At 37.0% G+C, this 27,728-nt stretch overlaps 1 protein-coding gene across 1 annotated transcript in view; it reads right to left on the bottom strand.

Annotated features, from left to right (window-relative positions):
* Positions 1-27,728, bottom strand: part of LOC306868830 (piezo-type mechanosensitive ion channel component 1-like) — a 97,153-nt gene that overhangs the window by 28,571 nt on the left and 40,854 nt on the right. The window contains exons 3-17 of the mRNA XM_079415221.1: positions 22,140-22,262; positions 20,939-20,981; positions 19,999-20,152; positions 11,718-11,913; positions 10,754-10,967; positions 6,696-6,870; positions 6,225-6,329; positions 5,011-5,101; positions 4,833-4,927; positions 4,464-4,724; positions 3,615-3,720; positions 2,499-2,680; positions 2,257-2,405; positions 1,745-1,903; positions 100-206 (exon numbers count right to left, since the gene is read on the bottom strand). Of these exons, the coding sequence (XP_079271347.1) occupies positions 100-206; positions 1,745-1,903; positions 2,257-2,405; positions 2,499-2,680; positions 3,615-3,720; positions 4,464-4,724; positions 4,833-4,927; positions 5,011-5,101; positions 6,225-6,329; positions 6,696-6,870; positions 10,754-10,967; positions 11,718-11,913; positions 19,999-20,152; positions 20,939-20,981; positions 22,140-22,262 (2,160 nt within the window). The remainder of the gene's footprint in view (positions 1-99; positions 207-1,744; positions 1,904-2,256; positions 2,406-2,498; positions 2,681-3,614; positions 3,721-4,463; positions 4,725-4,832; positions 4,928-5,010; positions 5,102-6,224; positions 6,330-6,695; positions 6,871-10,753; positions 10,968-11,717; positions 11,914-19,998; positions 20,153-20,938; positions 20,982-22,139; positions 22,263-27,728) is intronic.

Genomic DNA, 27,728 nt, shown 5'->3' on the forward strand with positions numbered 1-27,728 from the left:
TTAGGGGTGTATGATGGCAACCATATGAGGGCCAATGTTAAGTTTAAAATTCCTTTCATTGAGTTACACCAGCACAGAAGCAGCATTTATTACTCTCACCGTCAACCTCTGATGGATCATCACCCTGCTCTGTAATGAGATCTTCCTCCTCAAATCTTACTTCCTCTGTGGATTGAACCAAATCTGGATTCTCTATACCTCTCTTCCTGTGGGGAGATCAACAACAGCACTGTCAGTGATAATAATACAAAATAAATAAAATAAAATTCAAAAATCGTATCTCTTCAATGTCTCAAATATTGTCAATTTTTTCTCACAGAATGCAACTGGTTAAATGGAGAAATAAAAAAAATACCCTGGGAATCTGCATCAGATTAAAAAAACAAAACAAAACTGCAAAAGACACATTTTTATATCAAAATATACATTTAAAATTATAGTCAGCATTATTAATATTTTAAATAATAGGGCTGGGCTACACAGTGTTCTTGTTACACATTACATGTACACTATAGTACTTTCAGTCTATTATGGATAGTTAAATGCAACTAACCCAACCTAAGCCCTGTGTTTAATGGTTTAAACCTCAAAATTTTAATTTTAGATATTAATTTCTGAAATGTTTCTAAGGCCTTGTTCTGCTATTTTATTTTTGCATGTGGAATAGAAAGAATACAAGGAAAAATAGTGCATCACTAAAAATAATGCAACAAAAAAACAATGCAACTAACAATATACCAAATTTGACATTTTAACATGTAATTACACATCTGACTGCATCTAAAATAAAAATGTATAGTACACTCAAAAGGATTTCAGCCTATTTTTAAGATTTACACATCAATTACATAACAAACCTAAAATATACAAATTTAATAGAGCTAAATTTAGTTAATTTAGCTAAAATGACAAAATATAAAGGAATTTGCAATTTGGTGATAAAATGTTAAATAATAATAATGCATTTTAAATAATAATAATAAAATAAATAAATGCATATGCATTTGTTGTATAAAAAAAAAAAAAAAAAAAAATATATATATATATATATATATATATATATATATATATATATATATATATATATATATATATATATATATATATATATATATATATACAATCCCAAATACTGCAATAAAGTTGTGATATGTTTTGTTTATGTTGTTGTAGTTGAATAACAGGTAAATTTGCAGATAATAGTGGATTTTCTTTCTTTTTTTAATCAGGTAATAATGGAGTTAATTAATATTACTCAGTGCTTAAATGTTTAATTACATTGTAACAAGGACACTTTGAAAATAAAGTGTAATTTAAGGATATTAGTTACTTAAAATATTTAATTATGATTAATTGCAATGTTAACACATTCAGGCAAGTTCATTTAATAATATGTGTAATTGACACGGTCAGAAATGAGGACAACGCTCCAATAAATGTGCGTGTCTCTATGAAAAAAGTAGATTTATTTAAACATCTGACATATAAAACTGAAAATGTGTGCTCCATTACAGTACTGCAGCTCTGAATGTTCTTTTTCTGATTTCAGTTTTGTTTTTTTTGTTTTTTAGACATGTCCCAAAAGATAATGAATCAGTTATGATGAAAATTTAACTACATATGTTAACTTTTACAGTTCAAAATAATTAATGCCTTTTCAATTATTCTAAAATGCATTTTATTTTGGTAAATTAAAATTAATCTAGAATATATGAATGCATTTCTTCAGAGGTAGTGCTCATGCCTGTGGATGGGTGTGACATTCTCCAGATCTGTGATCTTCATAAAGGGTTTATGGAAGTAGTGAAGCTGTAGAATACAGGCCAACAGGAAGAAGCCTGGGATCACAATACTGGTGAAGAGCTCAGATAGTTTAAACGTCTCCAGCCCCATGTCAGCCAACCTAAAGATAGAGAACCACATGCAATTATCACAAGAAATGTACCTAAAAATTAAAATTCCAACATCACTTACTCACCCATATAACATTCCAAACCCATAAGACTTTCCATAGAACACAAAACGAGACACTATGCAGAATTTGTATGTGTGATTACAGTCTTCTGAAGCTCAAAGGTTCCACGCTCATTTACTTTAATTGTGTTGAAAAGAGCAGCAGGAACATTCAAATACATTTCTCCTTTTGTGTTCCACAAAGACATAAATGAACATGGGTTTGGAATGACATTAAGGTCCTTCTTTTCATATATCCTCTGAAACACTTACAAATAGTAAACACTAAACCAGGGGACATACTGTTGTTCTGTGAATCCAGTGAAGTTTCCCCAATAGCCTGGAAAGTCCTCAAACTGAAAGGTGTATATAGCAATAAGCACCACCATGGTGTAGGCCACCACCATCCACCAGAAGGCCTTCAGCAACCTCCTCCAGAGAGAATAGTACACCTAAGGACAGGAGTATTTTTTTGCTCAGTTTTATGACTAAATTTAGAGAAGAACATTATATCTCATATTGTATGTGGGCTGGTAAAAGTGTACCTGATACAGGCACAGGCAGAGCAGAAATAGCAGCATGTAGACGATTTTGTAGGCTACAAGCTTTCCTGCAAAGCTGACCATGATGAACATGCCTCCACACACGTAGATCCAGTACTTAGCATACAGACTCATCACCAGCCCACCAAACACCTTCAAAATCGACTCATTTCGACCTGTGCTCTCTGAAAGAGAAAGAGAGAAAAAAAGTCTCAAACTTCACTATCTGTGGTGAAATGAGAAACCCAAAAATAAAATAAGACAAAATAAGAAGTTTAACCACTAGCAAAAGTTTTTATGACTTTGTATATAAAACCCTAATTTTATAGTACTTAAGTGGTGCTTTTATTTTTTTGTCGTCATAACTGCTCAACTGTCTGAGTCTCTCTTTTTTTGGAAAAGAGCAGTGTAAACTATCTACAAATGTTCTCTTTTTGATTTCTATACATTTTGATTTTCATACAGGTTTACACTGGCATAAGCATGAATACATGAGGACAGAATTTACATTTTTGTGTAAAATAGTCCTTTAAGCAACTGCCTTTGTAATACATTTTAATTCACTGAAGAAAAAAAAATGTTGTTGGATTTAAAATTTTTAGCATGAATTAAACAAAATTTTCAAGTTTTTTTTTTCATGCACACTACCACATGCTGTATTACATATCGACTAATAAATTACAGAAAGTTTAGCAAACACTTAGCATCAGGTAAACATCAGGTAAACAGCAAAAGTCAACAGGCTTTTCAAAGTGAAAACAAAAAGAAAATTAAAACTAAATTGGCTGTTGGAGGCAGTGTGTGTGTTTGCCAAGAAAACCAAGAAACGGGAAGAATAGATGAGGTGGAGCAGAGGGGAATTACGAATGTTTTAATAATGATGATTAATAGACAGCGATTAATGATTTAATTTCCTGAACGAATCAGAAATAATTCTTTTTTTTTCTTTGTGGTTAGCACTCTTGTTCCAGATAAATGGCAGGGTGTTCATGAAGTAGATGATGTGAGTTTGACTCTGGTCCCCGGGCCCAGCATCACTTCCTATTCTCTCTACATTTGATATATAAACAAAATGGCACAAAAGCAAACAAAATTGTCTCTCCTGATGCTCTCTCTCACCTCCAGTAGTGACCTCCTGCAATGGTGCAGTTATTCTCTTCTTCCTGCTGAACATGTCCTTTACAGACTGTCTCAGCAAAAGCCAAAATGTCAACGTGAACAGCAGCTGAGAATAAAGAGTGAAGCAATATTTACACTTTGCTCACAGTGTATTATGAAACATCATGAAAATAATGACTGATCATGTGCTTTATGTTTGGTTGGATTGTGTAAAGATGTAGCAAGTGAGAACAAATTTTCCCATCTACAAACCGAATTCCGGAAATGTTGGGACGTTTTTTTAAATTTGAATAAAATGAAAACTAAAAGACTTTCAAATCACATGAGCCAATATTTTATTCACAATAGAACATAACAAATGTTTAAACAGAGAAATTGTACACTTTTATCCACTAAATGAGTTCATTTCAAATTTGATGCCTGCTACAGGTCTCAAAAAAGTTGGCACGGGGGCAACAAAGGGCTGAAAAAGCAAGACATTTTGAAAAGATTCAGCAGGGAGAACATCTAGCAACTAATTAAGTTAATAGACATCAGGTCTGTAACATGATTAGTAGGGGTGTAACGGTTCACAAAACGTTCACACGGTTCGGTTCGATACGACACAGTGGTGTCACGGTTCGGTACGTTTTCGATACGGGGGGCGGGGCAATTGGTTACGTCGCAATGTTGAAAATTTTTCTGTTTTAAACCATGAAGGCGAGCCAATGGATATCACACAAGCACGCGTTTTGCACCAGGTTTGCACACATGTAAACTTTGCGCAAGATTATCCAATATCAACTAGTAGTACACGATAATGGCAGTCATACAAAAAAAATACATTTGCCAGAGTTTCACTGTCCTCACCATGGCTCCTAAACGCAAACAGGGGTACTGTGCTCGGTCCAAACCCAGCTGGTGCAGGCTCATGGTGCCAATGTGCTGGGGCAGTTCCGTTTCTAGGTCCATGGCCCACACATACTGCAGGCAGCAAAGAGCTAAACCATACAACAGAATGAAAGGAGAGCAAAGAGTGGCAAAGCGCTGACGTGCCCGCAGCATCCAGATCACACACGACCACAGCAGCAGCACAAACGTCAGCCAGCTATGGTATGTTATACTCCACACCTGCAGGAGGCAAGAATATAAATACATTATTCAGGTGTAAATTATTGTTCAGACAAGGAATCAGCACAAAGCTTTACATCTATAGATAGAAGAGAACATTTGTTTTACCATCATGGCAATGAGGGCACAAATGTAACTTTGTTGCAAGATCATTCGTCCTACCAGACGAAGAGGATTATCGGCTGAGGCCTCTCCACTGGGCCCTGCACAAACAAGCATCACAGGCTCAGAAACATACATACAGACTTCTTCTGTAAGTGTAAATGCACAATGTACATTGCCCTACCTATGTCATGTTGGCTTGAACCATTGATCACAGGTTCTTTAGACATTTGTGATTCAGACAGAGGTGACTCTCCCGTGGTGAGAAGCGTTTGCTAAACAAGACAAACCAAAGTACACAATGGTTTCACACAAGGGCTGCATCTGACACTTATTTTCATAAATATTTAATCAGATTTGTATTCCTTTAATTCATCAAATATTCATTCCACATCATTGTGCTATCAGGTAAAAGGTGGTTAGGTGAGAATATTCAGCAGGAACACACATTCCCTTCTCTTAAAGGGACAGTCCAGCCAAGGCATAGTTCCAAACTTGTATGATTTTTTCCTCTGTGAAACATAATAGAAGATATTTTGAACAATGCTGGCAACCAAACAGTTTTGGTTCCATACAATATATTGTTTATCCATACAGTGGAAAACAATGTGAAGCAAAACGTTTTCATTTTAACCGTCACACTCTGAAATCAATAGATTACTTTTTCTGTAAAGTAGCAATGTATGTGACTACTCCTTATTTCTCAATAATTTTATTATAGCTACTGTTCATATAAAAATATAATTATCTGTATTCCAAATGTGCTCCATTTTAATAACATGTAGATTGGTGTTAGGACATGTTTTGTATAATAAAAATACTAAAATATAAATAAACTTGTTTACATTCATACAAATACATATTTTCCGCTTTAAAAGATCATTTGATGATCATTATTAATACAGTTTTTTTTATTATTGACTTTTTGTCATTGCAGCGCTATTTCACACATTACAGAAAAGCGGTGAAATTAGTTTGACATTAGTTTGACACAACTGAACCAATCTGCAAGCTTATGTTACATCTATGAAAGAGCACTGGAAAGCATTTTAAGCATTCCTGTACAAACTGGTAATCTGGTAATATTTTACAGAGGTTTACATGCATTCTGATCACTAAAAGTTGCCACAGACATGGATGCACATGCTATTTTATTATTGTTATATTTTTGTACTCAGCACTGTTGATTAACATACTCCAATTTGATTGAGAGTAAATATACTTGTTTTTAATAAAATTGGGGGCTTGTCCGGGATATATATATATATATATATTTTTGTGTCAAGTTGTTTTAGTGAAAGTTGGTCAGAACAAGTTGTGTGTTTTGTGTTGTAAGTAGAATAGGTAGGAAGAATCATAGGCAGAGTTTGTGAAGAACCATAGTGATTCAAGTCTTACCTTAGTGTCATCTTCATTACTATGTCTCCTTGCCTCCCACGGCCTGAGCTCCACTTCCTCTCCAGCCTCACCCTGAACTGCTTTAACTGCTCCACCCTCATCGGTCTCCACAAAAAGAAAAACATTACATCAGTTAATATATGAATCACCAACTAACCCAAACTCCATTATTTTACACAAACAATGAGTCAAATGTTATTCAGTGGCATTAAAAGGGTACAAATGTAATGAGATTATTGTATGTGAGATCTTCTTCAAGGAGCTTTTAAAAGGACAGTTCAGCCAAAAAACAGTAATTAAATTCAGTAAACAGCTTTATATATATTGAAATTTAATGTCCTTTTTTAAGCTTGACATCAACTGGTTGTAAAACAGCATGAACATTCTGCAGGTTCACTTAAGGTAACGATGACAATTCAAATTTTTGGGTGAATTATCCCTTTAATTGAAGAAAGGAGTGTGTGAAAGCACCTTGTCTGTGTGGCCAAGACTGTAACTGTTGATTTTCAGCACAATAGTCACAGAGATGTACAAGAGGAAAAGAATGCCAGGATTGACGTACACTGGCCAGTCATGTTGTGTGTTGAGGTTGATGTCGAAAAAAGAACAGTTTCCAGGCTTTATTATATCCTTCAGGCCAAACAATCTGAAGCCAAAAAGAAAACATTAAAAAACATGAGCGAAAAACATGCAGACTTTGACTTTCTGTGATATTCAAGGAAAGTTAGTTCACTTGGTGGCCATATTTACAATGCTTACTAGCAAATATTTCCGGCATGCAAAACCAATTCCTGTCTACAAAAATGGGGAATCTCAAATACTCCTTGTCAAACTCCATTTAAATAACATTTTAAATTCTAAAATTAACTTTGCATAAATTTAGTCTCTTATAGTGTTAAAAAAGCACATATTTCAGGTTGGTCCACCAACAATTGGTTACTGCCTCTTTTATTTAGAAGACAGTACTTCATCCGTCATATTGCATGTTATGCTTTCTCCCATTCTGAGTAAAATGAGTGAATTGCCTTCGTATATACACTATAGGTCACTATAGGCTTGGAATAATTATGATTTTTTTTTTAAGTCTTATACTCACCAAAGCTGCATTAATTTAATAAAAAATATTGTCAAAACTACGGAAGTTCTAAGCGGCCATGCATTATTATAATTTTTCTGTCTTGTTTTCTCGTGATCACGACATAACGAGTTGTTTTGTCATTATCACGACTTAATTTTCTCGTGATCTCGACATATCGAAAGTTGTTTTGTCGTTATCACGACTTAATTTTCTCGTGATCTCGACATAACGAAATTTGTTTTGTGGTTATCTGGACATAATGAAAGTTGTTGATCTCAACCTAAAAACCGTTTTCTCACAACGTAATTGTAGCTATCGTGAGAAAATCAGGGTCGCTATATTGTCTTCGACGATAAAGTTGCAGACCCGACAGCCTCCTTCTCAAGTGTCGAACACTTATGTGTAAGTCATCAATCACAGACAGAGACAGAGCTAAAATGTCCGAGTATGAATATGCATGACAAGTATTCTATCATGGATCAATGTAGTCGGTCACACACACAACACCTTCAATATTTGGGATGGTACTTATACCATATTTTTATTTGTATTATTTCAGTTTGAGTGAGTCCCTGATCAAAGTAAAAGCGATGATGCTGCGATGATGCTGCTTCTATAGCATTTTCTCATGCCGAATACACAGAGAAAATTAAGTCGTGATAACGACAAAACAACTTTCGTTATGTCGAGATCACGAGAAAATTAAGTCGTGATAACGACAAAACAACTTTCGTTATGTCGAGATCACGAGACAATTAAGTCGTGATAACGACAAAACAACTTTCGTTATGTCGAGATCACGAGAAAATTAAGTCGTGATAACGACAAAACAACTTTCGTTATGTCGAGATCACGAGACAATTAAGTCGTGATCACGAGAAAACAAGACAGAAAAATTATAATAATGCATGGCCGCTTAGAACTTCCGTACAAAACTGCAATATTGTGAAATATGAAAAATATAATTTATTCCTATGATTTTTCTGCAGTCATTACTACAGTTGCTGTGTCACATGGTCCTTCAGAAATCATTCTGATATGCTGATTTAGTGCGAGAGACATTTTGTATTATTATTCACGGTGAAATGAAAACCATGATACAATAGAATTCAAAAGTCTGGGTATCTAAAAACAAATAAACAAATTATTTAAAAATAATTAAATATTCAACATAAATGCACTGAATTGATCAAATGTGACACAAATTTATAATGTTACATACTATTTCTATTTAAAAAATTAAGAAGCAAAACCTGTTTTCAACATTGATTATAATTAGAACCATTATTAACAATTGAGCACCAATAATAATTGATAATAACCATGCAGCACACATGCTTATGTTTGTTCAAATTTATGTACAGTACAATAGTAACAGTGATACTTGCCTTTGCATACACTAATAATCTTAATCTGACAGCAGTGTGAGACATTTTGTATGTGACACGTTTAGGACAATAATGTATAGCAGAATTTAGTTTTATCTCAATGTGGCAGTTATCTGCAACAGCTCAGAGGTCAGCAGTGATTTGTGTGTAAGGAAAAATGCTGACAGAGCTGGCAACCTCACCAAGCCAGGTTTTACAGCCAGTTAGTGTGGGTGTCACTCTCCAGATATCTAAGGCTTAAGTCTCAGTATTGCTTTTCAGTGGGTTATGCAAGGCTGGCAGGATCCACCACCTTCACCTCCCCAGCCTGAGGCTCTATTTTAGTCCGGCAATAATTCTCGTATTTACATCACGCCCTGCCTTAACACAAGCCTCATGTAATGAACATACATGAACACAGAACCTAAACAGGCCAGGCTGCTCATTTAAAAATATGGACAAACCCTAAAATGGGGTAAGAAACTTGAATTCCTATTTGGAATGCAAGTAATGATATTTTTATATGTACAGTAACTTTAATAAGATCACTGAGAAATAAAGATAAACATTAACTGAAATAAAACATTTAAAAAAACTGATAAATTATAATAACCATAATAGTAGCTCAATGATACTAAAATAACACTGAACATATGTACCTTGGTGGCATGATGTTATTAGTGTTATTATTTTTAAAATGTAGTAATTAACATAATTAATGGGGTTATTATTTAATAATTCCAATTTCTTTTTTTAAAAGAACGATTTCTATTTTGAATAAATGCTGCTTGTTTAACCTTTTTTCCTTGCTGACTAAATGTATACATTTTTTTAAATATTACCCCAAACTTTTGAATTGTAGTGTATTATTTTAGTCAACTGATTTCAACATCATAAGAAATAAGATTGATAGAAATCATTAAATTTTAATTTAAACTGTTATTATATTATGACGTGTTCAATTAAAATGTTAAATTTCATATGTACATATTCATATACCTGTGTAAAAGTCATAGAATAAGTTTACAGGGCAGTCGTGGCCTAATGGATAGAGAGTTGAACTTGTAACCCGAATGTCGTGGGTTCGAGTCTTGGGTCCGGCAGGGATTGTAGATGGGGGGCGTGAATAAACAACACTCTCTCCCTCAATACCACGACTGAGGTGAGACCCTTGAGCAAAGCACCGAACCCCCAACTGCTCCCCGGGCGCTGCAGCATGTGTGTACACTTGGATGGGTTAAATGCAGAGCACAAATTCCGAGTATGGGTCACCATACTTGGCCACACACCCCTCCCCTTTCTGATGAATCTCTTTTACTGGTATTATACTTTGTATGTTATTGGTTGTTAAACAAAATGATCAAAACACAATTTTAATATATTGATTTAACTCTTTTAGTATTTTAAATTGATGCCACTTTAAAAATTATATAAATATAAGAATTAGATATATAATAATCCTTTATGTTATGTAAAAGTTTACCCAGAGGCTCTTTTTGCCAAAGATACATTTTGCATTTTGTGCTATGATAAATAAATGAGAAAGATGTGTTTATTTATTTTCTGTCAATAACATATTGGCTGATGCATCATCATTCTGTGCATTCTAAACTTATATCTAAAAATGTTAAAGTAAATATTCTTAAGGGGGCATCTTCTCCCATTTTACCATATTGTTTGAGGAACATTGGAGAGCAATGTCTTTTGTTGGTCCTGTAAGATTCCTGTCAAGAAAAACAATGTCCTAACCTCAACCCTAACCATTAACTTGGTTCCAAGCCCAGCCTTATGCTTAATCCTAACTCAAACCATACTGTTTGATAGCAATGTTGCCCTAGAACCAACAAAAGATGTTGATCCAGGAAATGGTGCCAATGTTGTCCTACTTCTAAAAATCAAGGTAAGCAGCCTCATTGGTTTACAGGAATGTTGTTCCAGAATAAATAAGGATGTTACACATACTACTTCAACAAATCAGAGTAGTCTTCAAATAACAGGGCAGTGAAAATGCCACAAAAATACAGACATACTGAACATACAGTACAGTGAATGTAAAGGGAATTGAGAGTAATGGACAACAATACCTGGCCCACAGGCCCACTGGGGAGAACATGTCTTGTGCAAATGAGCTCTGATACAGGTAAAGACACATCAGGTGTGCCCCTGTGAAGAAAGCCACCATCACACACACTGCATTAAATCCCAGATGGCTGATGGGAAAGTGGCATGCCCACCATGTGCACACTCCAATAAAGAGAAGGAAGTAGAAGGCAGAGAACGCAGAGGGTAAAGTGATTCCTGGAAAGAGAAAGACATGAATTCAAATCCAATTCACATACACTTTAAAATTAGACCCGAAACATTCTCAACACAAATGCTTCTATCTTCAAAATCTTCACCTCACAAGGTGCTCTGAAATGCATCAGAACATAATTCAGAATATAAAACTAGTTATTTTGCCACAAGAGCAGCATTAGCACAGTTTTATAAACATGTCCCAAATGACATGTTATAAGGAAAGCCACAATAGATGAGTGCATGAAGTGTGGAACATTTCCCAATTCTTTTTGAAGTGCACTTTTCATTAAAATGTTTTATGTAAACACACTGCTCAGAATATGAAGTGGCACAGAATAACGAATAAGCGGCTATGGGTAGTTTCCTCTTTTAGGTCAACTTGTGTAATGGCGATGCAACAGTTGAGCATGCTAATCTGTCAGCGTGTTTATAGATAGCTACCTGAATCATAACACATCAAGTTTACTGGCACACACATTTGAAGGCAACAGTGCAATGAGACTCTGCACTTGCAAAATGCTTTTGTGAAAGTTGTGATGCATATTATTTCTAAATCACACATACTATTTATAATAGATTGTATACAAAACCTGTATTTCAGTTTTAAGACTGATACAGGTTTTTGTTCTCACAACTATTCTTGACATATGGACACAATTTGTACCTTTGATTTTGACTCTTCCATTTAATCTCTCATTATTTATTGTTTGTAATGTCCAACTTTATGTTTAAACCCGCTGATTCTCTTACCAGCTAGCGCTAGTAGTGTGACAGCCAGGATGCGGCCCATGTTCCCGAGGAAGCGCTGTGCCGTGGCACGCAGACGGGCAGCTAACTGTGCCGCCCTGCTGCTTGAGTAGGGACTCTCCTCATCTTCCGTCTCACTACATGATAACATTCCCTCATCTTCTCCTTCTACATCATCATCATCTTCCGTTTCATCCCCCTAAAAAGAAGAGAACAGAGACATAAGAAAGACTTGATTGATGCTGGGATAAAAAAACAGGCCACATAAGAATTACGTTTTTAATGCAAAATCATATACATGTTTTTATATTTCTACCGGTGTTCATTAATCTTTGAAAATGACCTAAGTTCTACTGAAAAGACATGTGATATTGGTGAGCTTGTGTCCCAAACTTTAAAACCAAGACTGAGAATATCAGCCTTTGAAAGCACTGTAAAAGAGAAACTGAGAAACAGATGCAGTAAGAGACAGAAACTGAGGGATGTGTTTAGAAAGTGATAAATGAGAAAAAAACATCAAAAAGGTGAAGAACGTTTTTGCAGGCATGTGCTTGTATGCACATGTGCGAGTGTGTTACTCTTGGCATCATATCTGGCCAGGCCTGCGGAGCCAGAAAGGCATGTTTGCATCATGAGGCGTTTTTGGGCAAAAACTGAAACACTGTTCAAACCAGTGACCTGGTATAGTCAAAGAGGTCTGAAGAGACAAAGGGTATTTTCAGAATTGAACATAAAAGAAGATATTTTGAAGAATGCTGGTTATCAAACAGTTTCTGCTAGCCACTGAGTGCAACAGATATTTTTTTTTATGTCCTGATACGGAAAACCATGGAATTCAATAGGGTGTTCTAACTTTTTCACATACACACACACACACACACCTGACCATGTTTTGCTTAAGTGTTTTTTCTTTTATTGCTAATGTGACCACAGACTGAACAAAATTAAGTATTGTTTGGTAATTGGTTGACCTAAATTGGTATTATCTAATTGCGTACTTAAATTTAACAGCTGACAGCTATTCAACCTAATTCATTACATACCTTTCTATCAAAGTTATCTGACATTATCAAGATGAAGTTGTTCTTACACAGTTTAAATCTTGTTCTTGTCATATTTTATTACCATTTTCTAAACTATAGCGAATAAACTGTGATAATGTGAGATATGTTGAAGGTGTCTGAATAAATTTGGGTTTGACTGTATATCTCCAACTATGTGTGTGAATATTTAATATTTAATGCACCTGTTTTGGAGAAGGGCAATTAAAAGACATTTCCCATTATGAATTAGGATACAGCTTGTTTCTTTGGGTCAAATTGCTTTGTGCCCACTTCTGAATCACTCCAGTGTTTAATTTCAATCTGACGAGGCCACCTCACTCAGGCAATCTCAGACCAAGTATGCCGCTCTAAGCGCAATCACAGTGTTTATATATGCCCAAATTAACTCAAACACATTAACCAGTCAAACCTTGATCCCTCTGTTTGCATTCCTTTAGCTTAAAAAAACAGCTTTCCAACTAGTGTTAGAATAAATTTCTGAAATAAACTTTGAATCTTACAACAAAGCAAAGAAAGTTACTTATGTGTAAAAAAAGAGTGTATATTCAATCCATTACTGAACCGAAGGGATAAAATATGGTGCAACTGCATTAGAAGACACAAGGCTCACTATCACTGTGAGGGCATCAAAAAGACACAAAGTAGAGCTTTAAGGTCTGTTCACGCCGAGGATGAGAACTATAGCTATAAACTTTTATTAAACATTCTAATTCTAAGAGAATAGTGGAGTCCACACCAAAACTATAAAGATAACATAAAGGAACGATTCTTTTTTTTTTTCAGCTAATGAACAATAATAACATTGGCAGCCAATAAGAAACCACCGACTTTAAAAAACTCTAGTATTTAAAGCACTGCATAATTAGTATATAATAAGCCTGACTTTATTGTCCATTGGCATGGATGCTAATAAAGATGTCATTACAGAGTACTGTAGTAATGCGTCCTGAAACCCAGGAACAGGTTATTACTTTCATTTGAGTGAGCTTTTGGTTTGGGTTAAGGTTAGGATGTCAAAGGTCTGGATGTTTTAACATTTTATTCTCTGGCATAAAATGCATCATCAATTGTGATTATTAAAATCTTGTGTCTTGAAAAAGGTGTTTGCTAACTGGCACTATAGAGGTTGTCGGAGACATTAAATATTATCAAGTGAAAAGGAAGACTCATCAACTCACTAGTTCGCTTTTATATCCTCATTGTGTTTATAATTCCACTCTTGCAAACTATTTTAACGCAAACATTCTAACTTGCAGATTTTAAGGCTGTTTACACTAGTACATTTTTGTTTGCTACAGTTACACCTGTCGTTTACATTACTCTTGCGTTCTCGACCCTCGAAAATTGAGATTTTTGAAAACGCTGCAGACCCCGTTTTAGATTAAAAACTCTGGGGTTGTGTTTCAGTGTAAACAGACCAAAACTGAGACTTCTGAAAACGATAGCATGGCTGCATATCCTTGACGACTGTGTAAACATAACATCATGGTCATTATGAATGGTTATGTGACATGCATTTTCAGTTGTGTAGTGTGGACGGAGATCGTTTCTGAAATGCAGTCTAACTACAGTATACCTTTTTACTTGTATTTGAAAAGTTGTTTTCATTTTAAGATTATCTTGCAAGAACAAAACTTGCCAGAATCATAAACTGTTGTCAGTTGCAGAGCTTATTTTCGGCAATAATATAAAAGTCAATGGAAAAATCCTATAAACTAGGATGATGTTTATTTCAGGATTGGCTTACACAATTAAATTATCCCTTCAGCATTCAGTTAACGTTCTTGGTGTGAAGGAGACTTTATTAACTCTTGAAATGTTTTTAATGGGGATAGTCCAACTTACATACATGCATACAAACATATTCAATAACTCTTAATTTTCACAGTGCATTTACAGAGCCTCAACCAGACTTTTGTAATGCATATTCAAGTGGCAAGAGTTTTGAGAAAGTTGCATGAAGTCAGGCAATCAGATTTGAGCTTGCCATGCTGGTCAGACTTTCCGTGGGTGAAATTACAAGTCTGGCCACAAGACCAACCATAAACACTGAGGACCAGACATTATGCCAAATGTCAAAAGTCTCACTGTGCAGGACTAAGTTTGTTTTCCTTCTTAGTTCATTTGCTCCTCCTGCCAATCTTTTGACCCTGAATATGAACCGGTGTTAGACTCCTTCAAGGGCACAGGAAGGTTGGATGTTTCTAGTCTTTTCAGCTCAGCGCATTATCAGTGTTAAGCATTGTCCAGGTCCTCCCTCATTCCACAGCCTCATGTGACTCTATTAACACCCTCTCCAACACTAAACATAGAGCCGCAATAAGGCATCAGCTGCCCTCTGGATAGATCCATGTAACGAATCTTCAGGCCAATCTAAACCTTAATTAGTGAACAGGCTATACACTCTCAAAAAGAAATGTGCAATACCAGATCAGCACCTGAACAACAGACTGAACAGAATAATTTATTTTAAAGGGTTATATGATGCTATTTTAAAGATCATTATTTTGTGCATTTGGTGTAACAGAATATGTTGACATGCTTTAATGTTCAAAAAACACATTATTTTTCAAACACTGTACATTATTGTAGTTCCTCTATGCCCCGCCTCTCTCAAACGCGTCGTTTTCTACAAAGCCCCTCCTTCCAACAAGTGCAGTCTGCTCTGATTGGCCAACTGACCCAGTGCATTGTGATTGGCCGAACACCACAAGCACGCGTCGGAAATGTAATGCGCCTTACCATAATCACAAACCTCAGCTTTCAAGTTAGTTTTATCAGTTCAAGCCCGAAAGGGGAACAGAGTCGCGTGACAGACACAGTAATGATGCTCATATGTGTTTGCAGTACACATGTCGCGGTTAAAGCCTGGAATACACTACGCGATATTTGCCTCGATTTCCCCCCGATTTTACAGTCTGAACAAGTTGACACTAGTTGAGAAAAGTCAGAGCCAGTCTGCAGATTACAGCTGACAGATTCCACAGAAAATTGCGTAGTGTATGATGGTCACAGACTCCGATTTTTTTAGCTTCAGACTTTGATTCTATCCAGTCGGAGGATATCAAAAATGTTTGATATTTTCAGCCGATTTTAGAACACACATTTTCATTTGTCATGCATCTCCTAGCAACAGGGCGCACGTTTCTGCGTGAGTTCGTTGTGATCGGAACAACTTTAAAGTCTGGTAGTATATGATCTTCAGTCGCGTAGTGTATGATGCCCAGTTTTCCTTTGTCACTATTTACAAAGTCAGTAAATGTATGATGCCTAGTGTTTTAAAAATCTGTTCAGATTTTAAAAGTTGTGTAGTGTATTCCAGCCTTAAGACGATTTCTGACGGACTATACACTCTGCTGTGATGTGACCCTATTCCCCTCACACACACACACACACACACACACACACGACGCGTTACGCGCAAAACTCCGCATTTGAACAGTCAATAGCAAATACTTGAACTAACAACAAAACATACTTACAGTCGCTGATTCAGAAGTGCTAGATTGTCAGCAAAGTCAGAATTTACCCTTTTCTTTTTTTTTAGAAATAGCCTTCATGCATAGCCAGCCTTGTACTCTACTAGGTTCACGAAACTGCCGTCCATAAAATGCGTTGGACAAATTCGAACATTTGGGTTGTGCTGTTGTGTTGTAAACAAATCTTAACCAATGATTCCTAATTGCATCTACTTTCAGAAGGCCAAATAAAGTGCTTTTGCTTTCGCATAGAAACACACAGTGTCTCCCTGACATGGCTGCATCAACACTACTGCGGTTACTGAAACCACGTTTCTATATTCTATATTTTATAAAGAATATCTCTTTGGGTTTGAGACTTTAGTCTTTGCAACTTTAGGGATCTCATCTATGCACGAACAGCTTGTAACACACATCATATGACCCCTATAATCGACTGACAGTAATAATTACAACTAAAAACTAAAAACCATGCCAGAAGACCAAAAAAACAGCAGACCAACTAAATGAAGCAATTTTGTACCCTGGATGTCTTTTTGAAATATCAAAATTTCAATGCCATGAACCTTGTATACTTTGTCAGTGACTAGCTTGTAGTCTGGCGTGCTCATTGTAGCAGCCTGGGAAGCTGTAAACAAAACACGGTTTCCTGATGGAAAAATGCCGGAAGTTGTGTGGTGTTTGACGTTATGAAAATGCCTGTTGTATTCTTAGTAGTTTTTTCCTTCTGTTTATTTTCCCTATTTCTTTTCAGAGCTTCCCACTCCATGCACGTATGGTGTACCTGAATGTTCAGAGTTTATTTAAGATCGTTCTTTATTTTTAATTTCATACCTGCCTTCATAAGCCAATTTATCACCTACCAATCACAGTTGTTACATAGCTTAAATCAAACCATAATATGTGTGAATAAAATCAAATTAATACTTACATTTTATTCAACATTGTGCATTCACTGACAGTTGTTTGTCAGTGTTTGCATTAAAAGTTACATAAAAACAACTATATTGCATTTATTGTAATATAGTCTGGAAACTGGTGTACTGACATTGGTCTTCTTTGTCGTACATTTCCTTTTTTACTTCAGTAAAACAGTGAGTACAGAGACATGTATAAACGCATTTCATCTGATCAAACTGACATCAGACTCCAAGTGCCATGGCCACAACAAAGCCCATTCACTCAGTCCCTCACTGCAGGCCAATGCTTTGGAATGTTTTGTAATTATGTTGTTCCTACACCAGTTTACAAGGCAGGTGGTTGCTAGTTGCTTATAATGCAACAGTGCACAAAATTTTGTCATGAAGCGGTTTTTACACTGTTGCACTTTTGGAAATCAGAATAGTAATAGTAATAGTAAGTAAAACATACAAAAATTAAACAAAGTCTCAAGGACTTAGAAAACATTGCTCAATACTGATTCATTTTGGCAAATTCACTCACTTAGATGGCTCATTTCAAAGAACTGTTTAGAAAGTTGTTTTAACAATAATCTATACTAAATAGATTCAATAATAGCTTCAATTGTAAAATTATAAAACACATCAAAACATAATCAAGCTTTAACAGTCCTGCTGCTGCATTTTACTCATTTTTTTGCATTTGAGGGTAAGAAAGTGTCAGATGGAGGTATCTGGAAATAATATGTATATAAGCATTATATATCATGTTGAAATGGTTTCTGTTGTTAAGATTCCAGTAAAGCAGACACGCATACATGGTTTAGCAGTTTGGGCCTCTATTGCTAATTGATCTTATAAAGATCCTATTTTTCTATGCTGACACATAGTGAGCCAGCCAGCCAGTGTTTGTTGATGTTGTTGCCTTGGCAAAAGCAGCAGGAAGTTGTCATACTCTAGGCCGCTGTACAGTGCTGGAATGGTGCAAAGAGTCAAATGGAAAAAAAAAATGCAAGAGCAAAAATCTCATAAAACCTCACAGGGTGGAGATCGAAGAGAAGTCAAAACTTTCAGTATATGACATTTTGTGACATGGGAAAATTGAATCAATTGTTAAAAATAAGTTTTATTATTACTATTCTCAACTTAAATATGTTTCAAGCATTGAAGTTCAAGCTTTCAGCTAAAAAAGTTTTGAGTTTCTTCACGCTGGTTTGAAATGAGAAGTAATGTATCTGCTAATAGTTTTATTCTTTCTGAAACCAACAACTAAACATATTTTCTGTACATTCCTACAGTGTGTTGAAGCACTATTTACACTACTTGTCTTTTGGAAGCTGCATTCACATCAATTAGTAAATAAGATTAGCCTATAATAAAAACTAGATTTCAAACAAGATTTTCTGAAGAAAATGTATACGTGGTGTTGCCTGTTAGTGGGTTGGTTACTCAGTATCAGGTGTTTACTTGCTGTGTTTGGATATTGCTATGTGGTTGCTAAGGTGTTTTGTGCTGCTTACTGGCCTAAATCAAAAGAGCCCATCTACAAGTTTCGATGAGTTGCTCAAATATACATGTTCACCATTATAATACCATGCAAAACAAAACTGTTTTGATTTGAGTTGCCATGTGACCTTGTGGTCAGGGCTACAGGTTTTGAGCAGCATATTTTTTAAATAATGATTTTGCCATACTGTTTCACACACTCTCTCACACCCAGAATTCCCTAAATATGTTTTTTATAGGGGCATTCCAAAATAGGGTCTGAACTATATATTCTATCCCCTAACCCTACCCCTAAATAAAACCCTCAAAGAAAACTTTATGAGTAAAAAAATGTCCCTATGTCACACACACAGACACGTACTGTACACTTACAATTACATTACAAAGTATTTTAATTTTTATTCATTTTAAATCCGAAGTAAAACTTTTTGGGCCATTTGCACACATTTTAAATAAGTGACCACATACAGTATATACCTAAGATATACCTATATGGCACTTAGGACTTGTCAGCATTAGTCTTCCAAGGCATTTTTATGTAACGTCTGGAGGATATAACACACACTTAGACAGGAAGGTTCCATCTGACCAACTTATAAAATGAGCAACCACATTTTTACATGACCTAAATAGACAGGTAAATCTCAAATCGATGATACCACAATAATATGGTGCATGGTACACTTTGTGGTCATAATTTACCTGCATCTAAAACTACTAAGTACAGATTATTTTATGGATGTAAGACTCAGCAATAAGGCAGAACATGCAGTTGATCCTGAGGATATCTCATTTGCTTGCCAAAGCTTCAGTAAATAAAATAAATAAGTAAATAAATGAATAAATATACATGAATTAATAAAAAAAAAGGAAAAGAAAAGCAGTAATATAAATACCAAAAAATGTATGTGTCATTGCCATTTGTGCAATATTAAGTCTGGTTTATGTGTCCAAAAATTTTTTGGGCCACTGTATCATATGATTTTTTGTATGAAGATCATGAACCTTGTTATATTATGAACCTAAACTTTTCAAAAATTAAAAAAAAAGTTTTACCTCTAAAGCGCTCATTGTAACAATCGTGATGCATGCAAACAAATATTTGGTTCCCAGCAGAATGATAAAATCCCTGACTCACACAACTTATATAGCAGCCAGCCAGTGAAATAGCAGTCATTGGATTACATCAGCACTAGCCACTGCAGCAGGCCATGGTTGGGCTGTGTGAGGCTCAGACTAAACCAGCATTACTCACCAGTGGCTCATAATAAGCTGCTCAAACATAACAATAGATCAACAGACAGTAGACAGTAGGCCTGGTCTATGCTCAGCTCACCTCCTGGAGAAGTGTAGACATTTGAGGTATGGGTCCCTCCTCTCTCTTCTTCAACAGACGGTTACACAGTATCAGGGTGATCAGAGAGATGATGAAGATCCCAAGGTCTGGCGTCAGGAGCCACACCATGCTCCAAGGATCTTCCAGCGGAAGCCTGCAGGAGCAACCACAAACTGAGCGGTTAAATACACAGATCAGAAAATGTAGCCTTTAGCCTTTTCATTGAGAAGAGAAGAGAAGAGAAGAGAAGAGAAGAGAAGAGAAGAGAAGAGAAGAGAAGAGAAGAGAAGAGAAGAGAAGAGAAGAGAAGAGAAGAGAAGAGAAGAGAAGAGAAGAGAAGAGGGCTTGAAAATGTAGCCTTTTATCTAGAAATAAAATAATAAGAAGTAATAAAATACATTACAATGAAAAAAAATAAATAAATTAAATGTATAAAATAAAATAAAATAAAAACATGAAAGATAAAACTTAAGTAAATTTAAAAGTTCATGAATATTTTACAGAATAGGGCTTGAAAATGTAGCTTTTCATCTGAAAATAAAATAAAATAAAAATAAGATACCACATTCATTTCTTGTATTTTCGCAAAATGTAAACTATGTTATCGCCCAGCTCTAATCTGCTAAATCTGACTAAGCCATGCACGGCATGCAGACAGTAAAATATTATAATAATTATTAAAATCATGTGTTTTCTGGAAAGCTGCTTTGAAAAATAAATAAATAAATTCATAAATATTGGGTATCACAAGTTCATTTTTTCAAGTTCAGGAATTTTTGCAATATGGTGAAAATCGGGCGAAAACATGGCTGAATGAAAAAATGTTTTATGTTAAATAAGTTTCCTCGCAGGTTTGAACTTTGTGATCTAGCTCTGATCAGTTTCAAATAGTTTCAATTTCAACACGTATACATGCTCATTCTCTGCATTCTCAACATACCTGGACACTCCAACATGTCTTGATAGAGTCTCCCATGAGCTGCCTACAGAGAGAGCAAGAGAGAGGTTTGTATACTGAGGATAAAATTAATCACAGTACTGGACATTGTCTATTAAGTCATAAAGGCGAGCCAACCGCAAGTGCCTTTGCAAAGCTACCGAAACATTTCCATGAGCCACTGAACTCTCCTTTGGCAGAGTCAGCCAAAGGCTACAAGCCCTTGAAGTCTTTGCAGTCAGCCTGGCGACTCCTTAAAGATGTGTGGGACTCAGGAATGACACATCGTGCATTGGTCTTTCTGGACAATTTGGGAAGGGAAGGCAAACACAACGTCCAAACTTCAAATAAGAGTGGCTAATAGCTGAGGGTTCTCAAATGGATTGCAGTACTTACTTATCCTTTTCGTCCCGTGTGAGACATAAAGCCGCTACATATTTAGTGATTTTGGTAAGTTGAACAAAGAATGACATTCCTATCAGATAAATTGAACTTTAAGATTTAGGTTTAAATTTCAACAGATTATTCCCATCTGATTTTATAAGTACTTCATAGGTAGTTATAGCAAAACGTTTTACAGTTAGAGAAAACGACTTGGCTGACCAGACTGGTGTTTTTGAAACCACTGCAAGATTTAAATCCAGGAACACGTCCTGCTTAACAAAAATCACAGTCACCTGTGAATGCCCAGCTGGAAAATTCAACTTAATCTGGTAGCTGTGTTTTGGAGCATAGCTGGCTTCTTGTTGGTAAATTGGATCAACTTATTGAAACAAGAACCTTAGTGAATGCACATATTAAAACTTTGGTGCCATCTGGCTTGAATGTGGATTTTTGTTTACATTTGGGATTAAAGCTGAAGGCCTTTATGTAGATGTGAAGTATGTGTATGTATTGGTCGCATGACATCAGCTGGCGTCAAAGCAAGAACTGGTGGGACAACTTTTGTCCTGCACCATTTCACAGGTGATAACTGTGAATTTTCAAATGACATGAGAATCCTTTATGACACTTATGATTCAACAACAACGGCTTGTTAAGTGTTTTTGAACATGTTAGCTGGTCAGCTACCTACTGACCAGCCTGGATCAACTGATAACCATTTAAAAACAACTTGACAACGCTATGTTTTTCAATAAAAAAAATGCATCCTCTTTGTGAATGCTGCTTAATGATACTTAATAAAGAAACAAGTCAGACTTACAGTTGTGTCCCAGTGCATTATCAAGGCTGGGGATGGTATACAGGCAGATCTGGAAGCTGACATGTGCCAAGAGGAATATCAGACTGGTGCTGAATAGGGCCTTGATGTAACGTCCAGTGTGTCCTGTGGAATGGAGAAGAAAAACACCAGAATGTTGAAAATAGGCACAAATGGTGAAAGAAGGTTGACAATTATTTATTTCAAGGATGACAACTGACATGACGGTCAATATTACAACAAACCTTTACAATTTGCATTCACAAATTAGCCTAGTTTCACCTCAAAATAAACCAGTGATTTACTGTTCGTTTACATTTTAAAATGTCATTTTAATAAAACTTTAAAAATTGTGATAAAAAAGTCCATATGTGTCAACTACCCATTGGTTGTCATAACAATAGCTTTACAGGCTTTGTAGAAACTCTCGTAAGATTTAATTGCAACATTTACATTGCAGCCACCCAAAGATGGGATTTCTAACAATGTTTTTCCAACAACGCAGCAGTATAGGAGCAAAATGAGCACATGTGTGAGCGTTTAACTTTTGCGAGAATTGGGAAAATGCAATAGCAGGCCCAGCTATTATAATCATGGCAGGACTGTCAAAATATTCTTTTTTTGTGGCTAAAAAAATAATTTCTGCTAAAGCATAAATGAGTAAAGAGCAACGGGGAGGTCCTCTAGAGCTACGACTGGTCACTGTTAAAGCAGAGATTATATTTTTGTTTTAAACAGAGTTTTGACTTCGTAGCAATATTGGCAATGACTGGTTTTCAGACTCATTTGGGCTGAACTCACTTCAACAATGCATATACAGTGTGGAGAATTATGGGAACATAAATGACTTATTTTACACAGAGCACATCACTTTAAAAACATAAACAGAAGAAATGAATCTATAAAGAAGCTTTATAGGGGAGTATAATTAGGTTCAATTATTGCTGCATGCTAAGGTGTCGCTATTGTTATTGCTCAAACTGTACTATTACTCACCTCTAACTTTGGCATGTAACTCATTCCACACCTTTTGTGCCACTACCATGAATGATACCTCAAATTTTGAGCCTTACTGAACAAACATGTCATTCTTTCTTTCTTTCTTTCTTTTTCCCAAGCAAGTATCTAACTGTAGATACTACTAAACATATGCTGTGGCAGGTCTATTAGTTTGCAGATCTATCACTACAACACTTAGTCCTCACATCTACAGTATTTTGACATATTCATTTCAGAAATGATTCACAGAACAATATTAGAATTCCCAGAACTTTTATGCAACTTGTGAATGAATTGTATACAAAAAAGCATGCAAAGACTACCCCTTTTAAGTTGTCAATCACTTCAGTTCAGCACAATCTCTCACAGTTCTGCACTCCGAAGCACGTCACGTAATTACCAAAACAATGTTCCTCTGCAAGTAGCTTGTAGTTTTATGCTTCATACCGCTAAGCAACCAAAAGTTAAACTAAGTGAAAATGAGAACTGTAGGTTTATTGAAGTTTTGGTTAAAGCTGCAGTCCGTAAATTTTGCCTCTTTGTTGCCATCTCTGTTTGAAAACCTGGAATTGCAGCTGCTTGCAGAATTATCTTACTTGTGTGGGATGGGCACGGCTCCAGCACAGATGAATCTAATGTTTTGTGGTGAATGTGTGGCAGTCAGTCATGCACCGGTGTGGATGTTTATTGTACTTCGCAATCACAGATTCTAGCCAACGTCTTGGAATATTGGATTGGATTGGATTCAATTTATTGTCATTGCACATGTAGGTACAAGGCAACGAAATGCAATAAAGAAGAGAATACAGCACAACATGAGGAAAGAGAGGAGAAAAAAAATAGTCCTCACACTACGCTCCTGAACGAGAGTGCAGTGTGAGAACAGACAAAAACCTCAGCATAGAGCACAGTCAACACAGGAAAATAACTTGCATAGAAAATCCAATTCAGACGAAACAGCCATCCGGCCTGCAGCCATTACAGCGCGAACACAGACCCGTTATCAACCGAATATATGACCAAAATAAGAATTTTCACAGTATATTGCCATCTGAACTAGAGGTGCACCGATTCAGTATCGGTATCACTCCGATATTGGCATTTTCTACCAGATAGGTATCGGTCAGACGAGGCCGATCCAAATCCAATATTGTGCGCATACTATTGTGGCATTGTTAAGCACCACAAATCCACAAACACATGATGAAACACACAAAAAGTTTTTGTGCACTATATTTCAAGTGTTCTGAAGCTGTTCCATAGTTCAATGTGAGGTACAGATGAAAGTTGACGTATGTTCTTCTCTCCGCTGCGGCTGTCTGTCATCCTCCATTCAGCGGTCAAACTGCGTGTCGCATTCGATTACTACAGTCGAGACGATAAAACTCTCTGCAAGGTTATTACATGTTCCTAATATTATACTTGGTTTTGCATAAAAGGACTTTATCTTGCAGGATTTTATCTTCGTGCTGGTTTCTGTTAGATCACAACACTGGACTAGAGAGCACTATGTTCTTAACGAGCACATAAACCTCGAGCACGAGCACATAGGCCTCCAGGGATCAGGGGGCCGGGCTACCGGCCTCCAGAGCGGGGCCCGTTCCGGGAGCCATGGCGGGACAGGAGACACAGGAGGCCATGGCGGATCAGGAGACTCAGGAGGCCATGGCGGATCAGGGGACTCAGGAGGCCATGGCGGATCAGGGGACTCAGGAGGCCATGGCGGGACAGGGGACTCAGGAGGCCATGGCGGGACAGGGGACTCAGGAGGCCATGGAGGATCCAGGGACTCAGGAGGCCATGGCGGATCAGGAGACTCGGGAGGCCACGGCCTTATTTTTTCAGGTAGCTAAGACGGGTAAAGGGGTTCTGTGGCCTTGGCCCTCGGCCCGGCCACACAGGTCATGACCCTATAGTTCCCCTCTGGGAGCCACTGAGGAGGAGCGGGCACTAGGGGGTGCTTTGATGGCGAGGTCACTTGAGGGCGCTCGGGAGGCGCGGGCACATGGGGGCGCTCGGGCGGCGCGGACACTTGGGGGCACCCGGGCAGCGCGGACACTTGGGGGCGCTCTTGTCTCCCAGACACCGGTATATCCCTTCTCTCCAGGTTAATCCAGCAGTGTCTGGGAGGTCGATGGAGCAGTGGAAACCGGCCCCGAGCCGGAACAGATGGAGAATGGCCGCGTCATGAAGCTCCGAACTCCTGGTGAGCCCGCAGAACTCCTCGGTGTACTCCACAAAATGCAATTCAAGGGCGCGGAGGCGGGCGGCGAACTCCATCGCCGCGGAGAAAAAAAAAAAAAAGCAGGAACAAACAAAAACTATTCCAAAACGGAAAACAAAACGGGGGAGGAGAAGCGCCGCTTACTGTTTCGGTCCTTTTTTTTTTTTTCACGCTGCACAGGGAGCAAGGAGCGAGGAGACACGGAGATTTCCAATCACAAGGTTTATTGAATCCAAAACACGGAACGAGGAGCTTGGGGAATGACGAACAATACAGGACATGGGAGACAGGGAGACACAGGGCTTAAGAACACAGGGAAATCAACGAGGAAGAACAGAAACAGGTGCGGAGTAATTAAACACAGGGCTAGGGACTAATGAACTAATGATTACAGGGAACGAGGACAGGATCAGGAAGGCCAAATATGGACAAGAGAGGCGGGGAAACACGAGACACCGTCTGACACTGTGTTCACCAAACCCATCTTGAGTGTTTGCTGCTAAAAACCTAATTTTTTAGTTTCATCTGACCAGGAAGCCAGTCCCATTTGAAGTTCCAGTCGTGTCTGATAACTGAATATGCTGGAGTTTGTTTTTGGATGAGCTAGGAGAATTTTTCTTGAAACCCTCCCAAACAACATGTGGTGATGTAGGTGCTGTTTGATGATTTTTTTTTTTTTTTTAAGTTTTCTGACTCCGGGACTCAACTATTTTCTGCAATTCTCTAGCTGTGGTCCTTGGAGAGTCTTTAGCCACTCAAACACTCCTTCTCACCGTGCATTAGGACGATATAGACACACATCCTCTTCCAGGCAGTTTCATTTTATGTTGATTGGAAATTCTTAATTACTGCCCTGATGGTAGAAATGGGAATTTTCACTGCTCTAGCTCTTTTCTTAAAGCCACTTCACTAATTTGGCAGCCACAGTACAACGGCGCCAGTGCGCTCACCACACACCAGCTACAGGTGGAGAGGAGAGTGTGATAGAGCCAATCAAGTGTATGGGATTACTAGGAGGCCATGATTGACAAGGGCCAGTGGAGGGAATTTGGCCAGGACACCGGGGTTACACCCCTACTCTTTACGAGAAGTGCCATGGGATTTTTAGTGACCACAGAGAGTCAGGACCTCGGTTTAACGTCTCATCCGAAAGACGGTGCTTTTTACAGTATAGTGTCCCTGTCACTATACTGGGGTGTTAGGACCCACACAGACTACAGGGTGAGCACCCCCTGCTGGCCTCACTAACACCTCTTCCAACAGCAACCTAGTTTTCCCAAGAGGTCTCCCATCCAGGTACTGACCAGGCTCAACCCTGCTTAGCTTCAGTGGGCAACCAGTCTTGGGCTGCAGGGTGATATGGCTGTGGTATTTCATAATGATATTTCCCCCCATTTTAAATTCTTATTATCCAATGAAAGGTTAGATTTTTGTGATTTTGTGATTAACAATGCAGATTAATTTTCACAGCCTTTGATCATATTTACAAAGGGTGCCGATATTTTTGGCCATGAGTGTATATTTATATATAAATATATTACATGTTTTTCATGAATGTATTTTACAACAATACAAAGAGCAATGTATATAATTTTACATTATAATTTTAGATTTAGTCCTACACTTATTCACTTTTATTTGTTCCCCACTAAATAATGTATTTTCCCCACTAATTTAATATTTTATCAAATTATTGTGCAATAAAAGTTCAACTTTTGCTTCTGAATTATCCACTAACCTAGTTTATAATAATATTTTTGTCATAGATTCTAATTACATATGCATTAATTTTGTTGTTTTTTTTACAATAAAGTTGTCTATATTTAGTAGATTGTGTGTAACACAAAAAAGTCATGATCAGGTCAACACACATTGAGGTATAAAAATTAAACACTAATAAAAAAAAAACTGCCCTGGTATTGGTATTGACAGATACTAAGAATTTTTGGTATCGGATCGGGATCGGTTCTGAAAAAGTGGTATCGAGCCACCCCTAATCTGAAGAAGTAAGTAACAAGTCTGCCACATTTGTTCTGACCAACTGAGGAAAAAAACACTACCATAAATTGCGCTACCAATGGTGATTTAATCTAAAGATTGGTTAGCTCATATCACATCAAACCGTGCAAATTATTATTATTGTTATACTTTATTCTCAAATTATTAATGTTAACATCATCAGAACTGCGTAACTATGAGTATAGTGTGTATTAAAAAAGTTACGGACTGCAGCTTTAATTATAATAACCCTGCAATGCAGTTGTTATAGTTTTAGTGTTTTGCTATGAGGCTATTAGGGTGTTTTTAGAGTTGTTAAAACTTAAGAGTTAATAAAACTAACAGCAACCAAATTTAGTTGTAGGCACACT

This window comes from Barbus barbus (assembly GCF_936440315.1).
Source record: "Barbus barbus genome assembly, chromosome: 1".
NCBI classification, from domain to species: domain Eukaryota; kingdom Metazoa; phylum Chordata; class Actinopteri; order Cypriniformes; family Cyprinidae; genus Barbus; species Barbus barbus.